Source organism: Neopelma chrysocephalum, unplaced genomic scaffold (assembly GCF_003984885.1).
Source record: "Neopelma chrysocephalum unplaced genomic scaffold, ASM398488v2 Primary Assembly neopelma1_22b, whole genome shotgun sequence".
In the NCBI taxonomy this organism is placed as follows: domain Eukaryota; kingdom Metazoa; phylum Chordata; class Aves; order Passeriformes; family Pipridae; genus Neopelma; species Neopelma chrysocephalum.
This window is the reverse complement of record NW_020897690.1, coordinates 7,304,000-7,320,485: the sequence shown is the minus strand read 5'-3', so window position 1 is coordinate 7,320,485 and position 16,486 is coordinate 7,304,000. Positions and strand designations below refer to the sequence as shown.

Genomic DNA, 16,486 nt, shown 5'->3' with positions numbered 1-16,486 from the left:
TTCAATGTGTTTGATGTGCAGCATCAGAGCGGCAACTTGCTCTCCCACGGTTTTACCTTCCTTCACAAACACTGAGCAGTTAAAAACAACATTCTTTTCATGTTTTCTGTCAAGAGCAGCACTCCCCATGTCACTGCTCCCATCTCAAGTTTGACACTTCCTGCAGTCCTGACTGTATGTTTGATCTTGTGGAAACTGTCTATGAGCAAGGACAGCTTCATTGCACCCTGTACAGACCTCTGAGAAGTGCAGGTTTCTAACATGTGCTACTGGCTCCCTCTCTGCCATCCTACAGCATCTGTGGAGGTCCTTCTCCCTTCGGAGTATCACGCCCAGGACATGTCCTCACCTTAACTCATTCCCTTTCAGCCCTCTGAAAGGCTTCAGGGTTTTATTTTGGAATAATAGTTTCAGTTTTTTTAAAGTACATCAGTCCAGTTCAACTCTTCATTACCCCACAGGGTACTTGAACCACCTGCTTTTACATGTGAAGCAGTTCTGTTGAGTAACCGGTAACTAAATGACCTGGGGAAGGCTGGATGTACCATTTGGCATTATGGTGGAAGGCGAAGAAGTAGCTAATGGCACCAGACAGATAATTTGAAATTGTTGTACATTAAAGAGATGCTTAGAGCTAAGACTGAGAGTGCTTATCAGTAAATCAGGGTCAGAAATTCACAACTACCCCTAAAAGAAGCACTTGGCAGTTGTAAGAAAGTAAGCATTTAACATTAGATGTTAAATCTAAACACAGCAAAGCATGGAAACATAAGCAGTTTCCAAACAGTTTCAACACTAGCCTGTAATTTCACCGTGAGGAAGAAAAAATATTTTCAAAACACACCTTATTTGTCACTAGGAATGACAAAACCCAACCATAATTAGGATGCTACAGACCTTGGATGGTGACTATAGACAGATTTAGATCTGTTTGGTCATAGAAATAGAGATGGAACTAGTCTGGAGATATGTATGCAAATGTACTCAGATGCGACAAGGATGGGTGCTCACAGGCAGTGATGCTGCCGGAGTGCTGAGGCTGAGTGAGGGTATCTGTAAGCACATAGCCAGTGTCATACAAATTAGGACTAGCTCTCTGCTAGTTTGTGTCAATAAATATGCACAACTGCTAACCCATGAGTCTATTATTTGTATTTTAGTAAATCCTAATAAACCCCCTATTAGTCTTAAAATCATGTGGGAGAATGTAAACATACATTGTAAACAAAATAGTATTTCCATCCTGGTTCTAAGGTTTACAACCATTACCACTTTTAGTAAGAAAAATTATCGTATGTTCATCATACTGATATTTAAAGGCTTCATTAGTACTTTGAGGTAGCTTCCTAAGATGTGTAGAGACTCATTATTGGGGCAGTTTTTCACTCTCAATAGGTGCACATAAAACCCTGTTTACACTAGAGATGTTCTTTTGTGTAGACGATCTGAAGTTCACAGGCATGAAATATTACTGGCAAAATTAGCATATTTAAATTAGGCAATAAAAGGTGCTCTTGGGAAAAGAGGAAGAGGGAAAAGTATCCTGGCCATCTTCAGTGTTTCTGCAGCATGGAATTGGGTTCTGCTGCAAGAGTCGTTACTGGCTTGAGGCATGCATACATCTGTCTAATAGTTTAATTTTATCTGGAGCAGTGGGAAAAAACAAAAAAAACCTAACAAGTTGATAGCTTGCACATTTTTCCTCTTCCTGTGACTTACAAGAGTAAATCAAGATGAAGCTAGTGGCAGCTCCTGAAAGGCAGACCACGTACCCTCTGTGTAGAGCTTTCTGGCAAGGAGAGGACCTTGTGCCCACTGCCACCTTCTCAGGAGATGCAGAGTGGCTCTTCTCACACTCACAACATCAGGAGGAGCTCGACTGACAGCTGGACGTGGTGCCCACCTTGTCCTCCCCCTCATTTTGCAGCCACACTCCTTATTTTTTGCAGCGCAGAGGTGGAGAGGAGATTGCAGAGCAATGTGAAACATCTACAGAAACTTTCATTTAAAAATAGAAGTTCAGTTAGAAAGTAGAATATTGACTAAAACAAACAAGGGGTGTGGTGCTGGAAAGTTTTCCTGTGCCATTCACTCGTAAAATTTCAGGACTTCTTGTTGGGGCTACAAAGCTATCTAACCATAACCATCTAAGTAATAGCCCTATCAGAGTCTCTGGCTGTCCTACATTTCTGTAGTTAGGAACATGCTAGGTCTTTAATTTTTCCAATTTTCATTTTTGCAAATTATGTGGAAAATGCTATGTTCAAAACAGCCAAAGTGTCAATGGATGCAATGTGGAATAATTCAGATTGTATAATCCTGTTTTAAATACATCATAATAGACCCATTATTAACTTTCAAAGGTATGAATGAATGTCTTGCTGAAATGACACAATTAACCAAGCATATTGAATCTTTACAGGCTCTGAAATAGAACTCCTTTTACTGCCTGACAGAAATGGGCGTCCTTTTTGTTTTCCCTCTCAAGAATCCTGACACCCCCAAAAAAAGCAGAATATTCTTCTGTTTTTGTTCACACAAGAGAACAGACACTACAAACTGGTGTATTAATGTAGCAAATCTTCCTAGCAATGTGTTATAAATTTTCAGCTGTATTCCATGAGATTGATATGATAGTAAAACTACAAGAAACATTATTACATTATTAAAAAGCACACTCTTCATAATTTTGTACATTCTGCTTGGAAGCCTGAGACATCAATGAATTCTTCAGCATCCTCATGCAGCACACTCTTCTCTCCTGGCATTGATGTATGAGCTACTGTTTACTCAGGACTCAACATGACCTAATTTTTGTTTGCTGGATGTCAATTTTATTTTGTGGTATGTTTCAATTAACAGGTGTGTATGTAATATAGACTGCAGTGGATACAGTTTTAATCCTGTATGTGCTTCTGATGGAAGTTCCTATAACAATCCGTGCTTTGTTAGAGAAGCGTCATGTCTGAGGCAAGAGCAGATTGACATCAGGCATCTTGGACACTGCTCAGGTAGGCTTAATTTTGTTTTTCTGGAAATGTAAATTCTGACATAGGTGGGCTTGGTGGAGCTTTCCCTTTTACATTTTTGATCAGAAGTCACTGATCCACTTATCCGTGAACTGCCCACCTGTAGTTTTGAGTTTCCCACACTACATACATGTGTGCTGTGTTTACATGACCTTTCTTTGGCTGTTGTTACCTGGAAAGACAGGAAAAGCTCTTAGGAAAATCTAAGCCATTATCCAACAGTTCTTACACAAGGGCATGGTAAGAAGTAGGAGAGCAAAAGGAATATGGGTGCGTGGGAAATGTTCCCTCTTGCTGCTGTGGGTTGTACAATGTGTTTCCAAGGTGAATCGAGTTGGGTCCCAATTGCACAAATATTGATCAATTAATCTTAAGGGTCTTTTCCCACCTAAGTGATTCTATGATTTCCTTTTCCAGTGCTGGAATGGTCCACTGAAACCCTCTGTCTACTGCCTTGTAGCTAATCATGTACGTGACTCTTCGGTTTTGGGGGCTTGCATTTAGGACTTTCTCTTGGGAATAACAGCTTTCCACCATCTCTTGGCCAGTTACATCTAGATCTGTAACTTGGACCGTTCCAACACCAAAACAGACTGTCACCAAAATAACCTAGGTCCATACTGCAGAAAAGTTTTTAGTTCAAAACCTACAGCTTGAGGTGTACCATGTGTTGGTCTGGACACCAGGGTTACTGACCAGGTGTGCTACCAAGCTGGTTGTATGGGAGGAACAATGTGGGAACGTGTCCAGTTTTACTGCAATTTAAAGTAATTCTTTGAATATTATTCTGGCTTCTCAGTGATGTACATGTAGTGGTCTGGAAAACAGCCTTTCCTAATAGCTAACCATGCATGTATTTATCACCTAGAAACAGATGACACAAATGCAGTTGGAAAGAAAGATGATGGCATGCAGTATCGGCCAGAAGTAAAAGGTACTGTGCAAACTTTGTGCTATTTGGTTATGGCTTCGCAAGATGAGAGAACAGAGCATGCAAGTCCCTTCTTGTCTGCCTTACAGCTTTGATTTCTGTAGCTGAGACAGACCTGTGAACAGCTTCTTTCTTACAGCATGTTGCAAGGCTGGCAAAAAGATGTGCACGATTTGTAAGTTTTACCTGCTGTATTCCTCTAAGATGACCAACTGCTCACCACCCTGTACAGTGGCCACAGGATTAGACTCCCTCCAAGTGCTGTGAGAATGACTTTACTGGAAGACACCAAGCTGTGACATTCCTGATGAAATAACATGACACAAGCCTCCCTCCCATGATCCCATCTCTTCTGTTAACTTCTGAAAAAAATGGATGATTCTGTTTTTGTTAGGTTGTTTTAAAATGTTTTCAGTAAACTAATACACATTAAATCACATTAGTTGAAAATGTTTCCCCTATATGAACTTTACCTTACCTTTAATAACCTTTAATGTCTCAGCTTTTTCTTCATCCCTATTAGTCACATCAAGTATCAGTCCAACGATTTCTTTAGACCTCCTCTCGCTATTAACACACTTTAAAGAGCCCTTCTCTTTATCTTACACAACACTGGCCAGATTCAACTCTAAATGAGCTTTGGCCTTTTGTGTTTTGTCCCTGCATATATGAACCACAGCTCTGTACTCTTCCTGTGAAGACCTGATCTCACTTCCAGTGATCATACAAATTCTCTTCCTTCTTGAGCTCCACAAAGAATTCCCTGTTCACTCAAGCTGGTCTTCTGCCCCAGTTACTTGACTTATAACACAATGGAATTGTCTGCTCCTGTGCTTCTAAATGGTACTTCTTAAAAATTGACCAGCACTCATGGAGCCCTAAGCCCTCAAAAGCAGATTGCCAGGGTACTTGGCTAAATAGTCCTATGAATAGCTTAAAGTTTTTTATCCTGAGGTCCGGGGTAGCAACCCTGCTGTCCTTTTTTCTCATTATGCTGAAAACTCAACCATTTAACTCAACCATTTCATGATCGCTATGGCCAAGACAGACACCTACGATTACATCCCCCATGAGTCCTCTATTCACAAATAGCAAGCCTAAGAGGGCTTGACTGTCTGAGTACCTGTGACAAGAAGTTATTATCTCTACAAACATCAAGAATTTCCAAGACCAGTTCACCACAGCATTATTATGTTCCCAGATGATGTCTGGGAAGTTAAAAATATCCTGTAAGGAGAAGGGATACCAATCCAGAAATTTCTCATAATTGCTTATAGAATAACTTACATCCTAGCTGAGCACTCAGTAGTAGGCATCCACTACCACATCTCCTTGTTTTCAATCCCTCTAACCCTCGCCCAGAGGCTCTCAACCACATGAGCACTAATCCTAAGTGCTGTACAATCAAATCTTTCCCTTCCATATAGCATGACACCTCTAACTTCCCTGCCTGTCCCTCCTGAACAACCTGTAGCCCTCTATCCCAACACTCCAATTGCGGGACTCATTTTACCAAGTCACGTAAATACCAATTATATCATAGCTCTGTGCTGTGACCAACGCTTCCAGTTCATCTTGTTTGTTTCTTGTGCTGTGTGTGTTGGTGTACAAGCATTTCAGATATGCTCTTGAGCTCTCTGTGCTCCCAGGAGCAGTGCAAGTGTTCCCACTAGCACTTGCCACCCTCAGGTGATGCCATGCCAACCCATGTCTTACCTACTGCAATTCTATTGGCATCCCATTCCCCCATTAATTCTAGTTTAAAGCCCTCTCCATCAGTCCCACCATCTTATGCCTAAAAAGGCATTTTACCCTTCAGGACAGGTAGGTCCCATCAGGCCCCAGCGTACCTTGTGTTTCACAGTCTCTTCCATGATTTAAAACTCCAAAGTTTTGGTGGAAACAGTAGTCCCAGAGCCAGGTATTGATATTCTATGCTCGCCTGTTTCTTTCAAGTCTCCCCACATTATTGGGAGGATTGAGATGAAACATTATGCTCCCACATTTTTTAGCATTGTACCCAAGGCTTCTGAAATCTCATTTGGTTGACCTCAGGCTTTTCGTTGCTACATCAATAGACACATGAAAGAGCAGGAATGGGTAGTAGTCTGAAGGTTGTAATAACATCTTCAGTCTTGTGGTGACATCCCTAATTCAGGCCCCAGGAAGGCAGCAAACTTTCCTGAAAATGGAGTCCAGTCTGCAAATGGGTGCTTCCATTCTGCACAGGAAGGAATCACTAATGAAAATCACTCACTGTTCTTTCTCCTCAGCACTGGTCTTAATGCAGTTTTTGTTGCAAGGGGTTGGTACCTTCTCTGTTAGCTCTGGTCTTTAGTTTTTTCTGTCTTTATACTTGTTTTGCACTCCCATGGCCTCGCTAAGTAAAGCCATCACACCATGGCTTTCAAAATTCCTTATGTTCTTCTTGAAAAGCCATTCAGTGCCAAAAAGCTTTATATATTTTTCTCTTTTACAAATTTTCCCTGCATATGATGTACCAGTTGGAGTGATTTAATGTCAATTTTCACTTACATTATGAAGGTATAAAAGGCACCAAATGGAATATGCATCTTATTATGTGATGTAATGAAACACCACTTTTGATTCCTATTCCAAAGAAGTAACAGCCTTTTATTCATTGCATATAAATTGCCCTTGAAATCTAGTTAGTGGGAAAACCATTGTATATAATTATTATTATTAATGTGTATAGCTTGTGCAGTCTCACATTCAGCAAATGATGTGCATGGAGGGAGTATGCTTCATGAAAATAAGCTGTTTTGAATTTTTTAATGCAGTAGTCAGGTCATATTAAATAGTGAGAGCATGAAGTGAATGTCTTTGAATGACATTTTTTCTTCCAGGATAAGAGGAGAGTCCACATTCCTATCTATTTGCTTTTGCTTTCAATTCCTGTGAGTTATTTTTGTTAAACCCTATTGTCTGAATATATAATGCCTTTTAGTCTCTAGAATCCTGACAGTCTCCTTCTCCCGCAGTGCAAGTGGCTACCTAAAGTTACATCAGAAAGGTCTCTCCTCCCAGATTCAGCTGGCTTGCTGGTTTTGTTGTAACAAGATGAGCATCAGGATTTCAGTTTTTATACGTGACTCATTCTTCTGGTGAAGTATTTGAACTCCTATATCCAGTCACACTTTTGAGGCTCCTACACCAGTTAAATCTTTCACTTTGACGTCCTGAAGCAGTCTAGCAGGTCTCTCAGATTAGAAACAGATTCCTGTCAATAGGAGGGTAAATGTCTGGTTTACACTAGGAATGACCTCCTGCATTTAACATCATCTCTTTGCTTAATATAAGTTTTACCTCTGACCTGTGTGACTGTGGCTACCTGGCCACCTTTCAGAGGATGCACCTTTCAGTCTTTCACTGGGCCTCACATTCTGTGTCAGTACATATATTAAAACCAGACATGGCACAGCTCTATGAACAGACTAATATAATTATCTGTAGCTTATTACAAGCCTTTAATTGGGACCAGATGTGACAGTAATTAACTGCTTGGAGGAGGAGGGAGATGATAGTTTTGGGATGAGACATCCCCACTTTTCTCCTCTTAGACAGGCAGAACGTAGTCTGTTCCGTCAGGGCATTAGTGGACATCTTGTCAGTATTAAGCAACATTCTTCCCTTGTATCAAGTCTTCCGTATCTTCAAAACATAGCTTGGATCAACAGACTTCCTTATATCTAAAACCTCTAATAGATGGTTGGGATTCTTTTTCTCCTGAAACAAATTAAAAAACATTCCAGAAATGGTCAGGAAAAACCTTAACACAGCAGCATGCCTTTCTCTTTTTTTTTTTTTTTTGTCTTGTATAGATACATTCTCTTTCTTGCTGGTGTTATTTCAAATATCTGCAATTGTATAAGAGATTTCTTCTTCACAGTCCCTTTTGCTCTGCACCTGCAGTTCATTATAGTCTTTTACTTGTGATGCTGTAGTCTATTGCCATGGAAATTAGCGTAATTCCATAATTATGGAATCTTAAGATCCATATCCATATTAAGATCCCTGCTTTTTAGAGGAGTTCATTATGAAATACAACTTCTGTGTTTAGGACTTTTTTACAGAAAAATTTTTTGGGGAAATATGGTTGTAAATGAACACAGCTTTGGATAGTTTTGTTAACATGACAGAAGCATGAAAGATGTTGGGGCAGAAGGGGCTGCTTTTCTGTGCTGGGCTGACCTAGACAGCAACTAAGTGCTTGCCAGCTACTTACTCTATTCCAACTTCCCCCAGGACGATGGAGGAGGGAATCGGAAAAGCAAACATGAGAAAAACTCATTACTCAAGATAAAGGAACTTTAAGAAGTGAAAGGGAAAAAAAAGGAAAAAAAACCCCAAGCAATGCAAAATGTCCCACCAGCAGACTGAAGACCAGCCAGTCTCTGAGCAACTACCACCTTGGAGATACCAAACCCATAGTTTTTATTGCTGAGCCTGATGTCATATGGTATGGAATATCTCTTTGGTCAGTTGGGGCCAGCTGTACTGGCTGTGTCCTTGCCCAGGCTCTTGCCCAGCCCCAGCCTCCTTCAGCAACAGCCAAAACAGTAGTGTGTTACCAGTACTATTTCATCCAGAAATCTAAACCACCATGAGCTGCTATGAAGGAAGTTAACTCCATCCCAGCCAAAACCAGCACACTTCCCAAAGGAATAGGTATTTTAAGCACATTTCGATATTTTTGATTTCTCTCCCCATAAAAATGTTTTTCTGAGGAAGACTGCTATTGAAGTGTGTTTGGTATCAGCTTTAATGACCAGTGGTACCAGTCAAATCTGGGCTTTATCAAGTTGTTTTCTATCCAGTAATCATAAAATGTGGTTCAGCTTCTTTCTAACGCTTTAGGAGGCATTTTTTTCCTCTATTTACATGTGAGAGAGAGCTCTTTATATCTTTGTATTAGCACTTTACCCCAGTGCCACTGATGAAGCTTCTGCTGATCTTCCTGCTTTGGCTTTTTTCTGTCATGAACACTTTTCTCATTTTTGAGAAACCTTATATAAGAAGCAAATTTAGATGTCTCTCAGGATCATTTCTAGAAAATCTTTGTAGGTGCCTCTGAAACTTCCCCCTTAAGCCTCTGCTTCATTTTTCTGCATTCCTTTATTCACTGCAAGTTTTTAAGAATATGGTATTCTTGGTTGACAGTTTTTAATTAGTATCGTAAAGCCATGTATAATTGTTTATCTGTATTTCTTTTCAAGATGCCAGTGATCAAAGAGAAGACATTTACATTGGAAATCACATACCTTGTTCAGAAAGCTTCAATGGTTACTGTATACATGGAAAATGTGAATTCATTTATTCCACTCAGAAGGCTTCCTGCCGGTAAGTCCTGCATGCTTCCAAAATGTGATTGAAATTGCTGTCAAGCCTAATCAAAATGCTTCCTAGACATAATTACAGGATGTATCACTTTCCAGTTATCTAAGCAGTGGCACAGGGGCCATATCCCTGTGCTGTGGCAGCACCCAGCTGCTCCAGTCATGAGAGAGATAGTGCTCAGAGGAGAGGCTCAGTGAGTCAGGTAAGTCAGAAGCTGAATCCTCCTGAGGAATGTAGCCTTGGTGTTGTCTTCTTATTTTCAGCTGGTAAATCCTATCTAGAGAAAAAAACCAAAGCAAACAAAAAAAACCTAATATTAAAAAGTCTTTGCCTTGCATTGCTTCTGTGTATGACTCTGCTTTCGCCGTTGACCTCTCTTCTTATACTATCTGTACATTTTATTGCTCCTGTCATAAACTCTCTCTAGAGTATCAATATCTTATTTTTAACATTTATTACCCATTGTCACAATAATAGCCTTTATTTAGAGAATATAAAATTGCAAAATATTCTTTAACCCACACTTTTTGTCTGTGGTATGATCTAGCAGCTCAATACACTCAGTATTAAGCCAGTCAGTGTTTCCCAGGATATCTGAATGTTCCTTAGCTCCCAAATAAATTTTTTCCTTTAGATTTCACCAATTAAATTCTGTATCTTTGTTCTCCTCCAAAAATAAAATTTACTTTTAAAGTTGGTTATAGAAAAAGGCCAGTTCTTTGTAATAAGATGCAGTGCCCTACTTATTAGAAGGTTTCACACCTGAACTTTTATCTTGGAAGCTTGTACCTTCAGATTAATGTGGCTGAAGATGCTATAACTCTTTGCTTTCCTTTGCTTTTGAAACTTCAACTGTAAAGCCATTGGATACTTTCACATTTTCTCCCTTGATCTTTATTGATCGATGATATTTAGGGCTTTTTGCACTGCCAAGATTTAAGGGTTTCCTTAAATCAGTTTTCCAGACTGATCAGAGAGCAGGAAGCCCAAAAGGCAGAGCCGGTACGGTTGTCAACTTAAGCATTTGAAAGCTTATATTATTTCTTTTCCCATGCAAGACCCTTTCTTGTTTATTTTCATCTTTCCAATAGGACTGTTTTGTTTTTCTCTTAAACTGGAATCAAGAGAACTCAACCTGGCTTTGCTTCTCTTGGGAAGCTGTGTGTATCCCCCACATCATCTTGATGGGCATTAGGCAGCGCTATCTGATTACAGTACTCTTTTGATCTAGAACTGATTTAACACAGTTTATAATGTATTTGTCCCCAAAATATGTGAAGTAGAGGTATTTCACGGCAAACATTCCTTTTTGAATTAATTGACTTTTAATTCCTCTGAATTTTTTTCTGGAAGGTGGTAATCTCATAGTAATTAATTAATTTATGAATCAATGTATATTCAATCATTTATATAATTATTATTACTCTAGAATTACTGATAGGCAGTGTTTTGATGAACTTAATTAATGCACCATCCCTTTAAATTCTATTTTATAGTTACTTGTAATGTTACTACTTTCAGCTATGTATTTAAACAGCCTGAATCGTATCTCAGCACTGAACCTAGCACACCAAACCTCATGTGGTTTCAGTCAAGAATTTGTGACTATCAGTTCTTAACCCTGAGTATCAGATCTCCTTTGGATTTTTCTTGCCTGTTAATATACTGATGGTTTCGTACGTTATGCATGTTTCCTACTGGAGTAAAGTTATTAAGGAAACAAATGGTTTATGTCAGACATCAATCCACTGTAGTAATCACGTACTTCTATCAAAGAAAAAAATTCTCTCTTTCTCTGGCAAGGAAAATGTAATGCTGAATGCTGGGGGCAAATTGTTATTTTCAAATGCTTCCCACTCTCGCACACATCTAGCATATGCATTGTTTAATTTGGTCCTCATTTACTGGTAGTGATATATGTGAGGTATCAGATGACCTATAAAACTGCAGAAAATACCTGCAGAGAGCAAATTCTGATTTTTGCTTTCACTGGGGACAATGAATGTCCTTGCTTATTGTACAGGACTGCCAGCAGGCAGGTGGGAGAAAGGTTTTGTATTAGCCAACTGCATAGCATTGTGTTTAGTGGCCTTTGCACAGGTGGGATCTGGTCTGGCTCCTGCTACCCTTGTCCTTATGGCAGGCTGCATCAAGGAGGCACAGCTCAACCCCTTACAAAGAAATCTAAACTTCTTTATGCTAACTCAATTAATTGACTGATCAGCTTATTTTGATAAATCCTTCCTGATGTCTATTGATCTTGCTATTATGCTAATACTATATTGTCTTCTTATGTATTAATGCAGCAGAATGCTTTTAAATCTGTTCTACTAGTTTAAGGTAGCTTAAACTAGTGCCTAGTACTTCATCCTACCTGAATCTCCATCCACTATTTCTCAGAAATAATTTCTTGTCACTTCAGTGTTTCTGAGGAAGCATCTTTGAATTATTTGTACACACTACTGTTTTGGCTGTTGCTGAAGGCTTTGTTTTGCCTCCTCTGCATTAAAGCAACTCTCACATTGATAACACTTCAACTGTTACCTTCTTTAATGAAAACAAGAGCAAAGTAACAAAAAGAATTCAGGCCTCTTGACTAACAAGGAGAACCCTTCCTTTTTGTTTCTTTTTGCATGATTACCAACATGTTCCCTGTCCTCATTTTTCTAGTATGCTTGTACAGAATTCTCTTTATTCCTTCCTTAGCTACCACTGAGCATACTTACAGTACATGACAGTTTTTCTTTAACAACTCTTAACTGGAACTTGGTTCATGCCTGAACCGAAACTCCTTACACAGCAGGTCATGGCTGGAGAAAGTAGAGTCACAAGATTAGGAACATGTAAACCCCGACTATTATCCCTGCATGCAGAGGGGGATTAGGAGTTGCATTAGCAGTTGTAGGAAGGTTTCTGGTGTAATGATTTTGTTGCTCCAAACAGAATTAACTCCTACGCTAGCACAAAGCTTTTGAATGGATGAGTCTGATTTTGTGTTGCATTTGGGCTTGTCAGATCCAGTTTACAAAAGGATTATTTCTCTGCCTGCATGTGAGTATTTCTTCTCCAGCTTTCTACTATAGGGCTGGAGGCCAACAGTGTGATTCTGTTGTCCATAATGATGCATTGGCATCAGTCACTTCTAAAGGATAGGTGTACAAGGAATTTGCTCAGGGTTGTAAGTGATGGCCTTTGATTCCACAGACTTCAGCTCAGTGTCTTGGGTGGCTCTTGCCTTTTCTTGCTATGCTTCATTCTCTTTTGCCTTGGAACACGAATTGCTCCAGAGCACTGCCTGAACTGTCATTGATCAGGAACAGCCTCTGCTGAGTTTCTCACTGAGCTAACTGCTGCTTTGCTCAGGCAAGGTACCATTTGGAGCAGCTGATTTTCTTCTGTCTCCAGCCATTTTTCCCCCACCCCTGGCCAATTTTTTTTGATTCTTCCATGAACAGTTGTAAGCCCTTTGGTTTTCCAACCTGATCTCCATCAAATTTTGTCTTAGTGACAAGGCAGGAGGGGGTTTGGAGCTGGTTTTACCCTATAGGCTTTTGCAAGATTCCACTTTTGTAGGTTGCATTTTGAAAAGGAATCTTCCTTTCTCCCCATATTTCAAGGTTTCTCTTCTTCTTTGTCATTTCTCTTCCTTATTGTCCATGGAGCTGAATGAGTATATTTACTTTGTGTTTCATTAGCATGCTTCTTAGTGTTTCATTTAGCCTTGTCTACTTTTTTCACCCAGTTGCTTAATTCTTTGTAGATATTGCACCAATGTAATAATGACTCCACCTATTTCTTTTGGCAAATCAAGGCCTTCACCAAACTAGTGTCTTTTCAGAGGGCCACTAGTAACCTTAACCTAAGCAGAGCATATCTATTTGCTCTGTCTCTTCTTGTGCCGTAGAAATCCAAACCATTCCCTAACCCAAGCTGTTGCCACACCTCCACCTTCTCACTAGCTCTTTCTCAGCTGGAGTCACCTTGCTTTTCTTATTTTGTCTGCAAAATGACTAGGTTGTTGTCAAATTACAGATTCCATGAAATATTCCTTTTTTTTTTTTTCAGGTGTGAATCAGGATATACTGGACAGCACTGTGAAAAGACAGACTTTAGTATTCTTTATGTTGTCCCAAGTAGACAAAAGCTTACGCATGTTCTTATTGCAGCAATAATTGGAGCTGTACAGATTGCCATTATAGTTGCAATTGTCATGTGCATAACAAGGTAGGTAAAGACAAAAGCAGTGAAAACCTGCACATTGTATAGATATACTTTTTCTGCATTTAAATGTATGATGTCCAATATTTTTCTTTAACATATATCCTAAAATACCCCCATAAAAACTACCTAATGACTGAAACAGAAGGATTATGCAACATCCTATCTCCCTCTTTGTTTTTTGGTCACAAAAGACAGGTTTTTTTTTAAATTCCGAAACCACCAGTAACCACTCTGAATCTCCAGACCAAATACACAGCAGAGCAGATCAGCCTTGAAACACATCCAAAAGGTCAGCTACTCTGTTAAACATTTACTGGACTTATTGAAGCATTTCTGATACCTTATAGAAGATATGATCCCTGGCTACCACCCAGTGAAATCAGAGAGGTTGACAAGGTGCTGTTCCCTGCAGGACCACTGTAAATGGTGTTACACAGAGAAAGAAGAAGTATCCCTCACACCATATATATTTTCTGAAAATTATTGTGCAGCTAGTCCCATTATTAGACACTATCGATTGGAACCTATTTTATGAAATGTAAAGATGCAGAAGCACAGAATTCAGGTTTCTGGGTTGTCTTGAACTCTCACCCTCAGTAAAAGCTGAGATGAGAGCCATGGGTTCTTTTTGATGACAAGGGATTCAATTCAAGGACTTGAACCAAACAAGGACTAAGGGCTCTGGTATAGATTAAGGATGGCTTAGTTATGTTATAGGTGTATGAAGCATTTAAGTCCTGTATTTGGGCATCCGTGCCACACTTTGCCTTTTCCTCCTCAAGTCATCCTTCACTTTTTCAGCTCCATTTACTCTGGGCTGTAAAACTTTCTACTACTGCATTAGTGCATGGCTTCCCAAACTCAGGGATGCAGAGTGACACCCCTATGAATAAACAATACAGGCCTCCTTCCCTACATCCCTTGTAAAGTGCAGCCTAGAAGATACAAGTACGTGTATAAAACACTGCCTGCACACGTAAAAGAGTTACCTGGCTCATGCAATTGATGTCATCCCTTTTTCCCTCAACACCCTGCTGACCAAAGCAGTGGTGTGGAAGGCTATGGTTCAGCTCCTCTTTCAGTCTCTCTATGATCATTACCCACCTCATGGTCTCTTTTGTCTTGCTGCGTCCCAACGGGACTGCTCCATCATGCATTGCCTGCTGTCTGACAGGCTAAGTCCCATTCCATTCAGAGTTGCTGGCTTTTGTGAATCCTTTCTTAGCTATGTGTCTGACCCCAAGAAAGGGATCACCTGAGTCACCTCACAGAGAGTCCTGAGTGGGCTCTGTCTCATGGGCTTCTGTGAGCAGCCAGGCACCTTGAGGCCCAGCACTTCAGGAGGCTGATTGATCCAGTCTTACCATCCACTGAGTTTTAAGAAGGAAATATGTGTAAAATAAAGCTAATACAATTATTTACCATGGAATGTATTTTGCTGGATCAAGGCTGAAGGATGTAGCACCTTGCTGGTTTCAGTCTCAAGTTCAAGCAGAGCTCCCTTCTGAGTGATGTGGGGGTCCTACAAACATCCCCGGGATGATCCTGAACAGCAGGAGCATCCTTCCAGTCAGCACAGCTCATAGACTCCTTGCTATTGCTAAGTACACAAAATTGAGTCAATGTGTTATTGTTAGGCTTAATTTTGTGACATATATAAAAGTAGCCCTCCTTTTTTATTTCGTTCTCTTTTTTTTTAACAGAAAATGCCCCAAAAACAATAGAGGACGTCGGCAGAAGCAAAACCTAGGCCATTTTACTTCAGATACATCATCCAGAATGGTTTAACTTAGTGCTTTTTATACCTACATTGACCATGTGATGTACATTTTTATTATATCTTTTTTTAAAGAATGGAAATATTTATTTCAGAGGCCTTATTTTTGAACATTTTTAGTGTAACAATGTTGGTCTGTATTCTGGAAGCATCAGCTCTAACAGCTATGGACTGTTTTAGTATCTTTACTTTTATGTTTTTGAATACAGTAGTTCATTTTCTGTATCTGTGTCACATGGTTATATAATAGACTTGTGCTTTATCCATGGAATGTAATATTTTTGGGAACACAGATTTATTCCAACAATGGTTGTAGACTTAAAAAAACCCCAACAAACCAACAAAAAAAGTCCACATTACCTAACAAACAAGGCATGAACTAAAGGTAAAAATGTTTACAGCTTACTTTTCTTATGAGGAACTAGAAAACACTGTGTTTAAATACCGTAGATATTTAAATGTTTTTGGAAGTTAGCAACTGATTTTTTAGACACTGCCTATCGCATGAACTGTGAAGCTGTGTGCTGTGTGTAGTTGTAACATATTTATAAAATGTGTGGGCTGGGTCTAAGCACTGCCATCTTCATAAATAATTCCAACAATTTATTTTTAAAGAGGAAAATTATAAATTTCATAATTTGGGAAGTTACCTGGTAGAACAGATGGCGCAGGTCCAAAAGAAGTAGGTCTTAGTAGATTTAGGTACTGTAAAAATTGGTGTTGAATAATTGAACAAAAACAATTGGAATAAAGCCTACTTTATCACTGTTAAAAACTGTTTTAATACTTCTTAAACTTTTTTAAAGAAAATACGTTTTAACACCTACAATACGGATTGTATAGTGTTTGTGATTAAAATTAAAAAATAAAAGTGAATGAATTACTAGTGCTCTTGTATAGAGTATTTTCAAGAGCTAAAGAAGTCCATCCAAATTAGTCTGCTGGTCATAGTTATATTAATAGACTGTTAGTTGTCGTTTGAAAGATCCCAAGATAAAGTGTGAATAGGATGTGTTCAGCTGTTTTAACATGTAGTTTAGGCTTTCAGAATTTTGCATGTAGGATTTAATAATTTGTTCAATAAAAAAAAATGCTTTCAACATTTTGAACTGGAAAAGCATGTCACAATACAGCGTTTTCACTATATTGCCTCTGGTTTAGTGTGTTTAT

At 39.3% G+C, this 16,486-nt stretch overlaps 1 protein-coding gene across 1 annotated transcript in view; it reads left to right on the top strand.

The window, feature by feature from the left end:
* The window catches only part of TMEFF1 (transmembrane protein with EGF like and two follistatin like domains 1), a 118,098-nt gene extending 101,636 nt beyond the window's left edge, over nt 1–16,462 (top strand). The window contains exons 6-10 of the mRNA XM_027679340.1: nt 2,863–3,011; nt 3,898–3,963; nt 9,198–9,321; nt 13,384–13,542; nt 15,243–16,462. Of these exons, the coding sequence (XP_027535141.1) occupies nt 2,863–3,011; nt 3,898–3,963; nt 9,198–9,321; nt 13,384–13,542; nt 15,243–15,327 (583 nt within the window). The 3' untranslated portion in view covers nt 15,328–16,462. The remainder of the gene's footprint in view (nt 1–2,862; nt 3,012–3,897; nt 3,964–9,197; nt 9,322–13,383; nt 13,543–15,242) is intronic.
* Nucleotides 16,463–16,486: the final 24 nt, after the last annotated feature.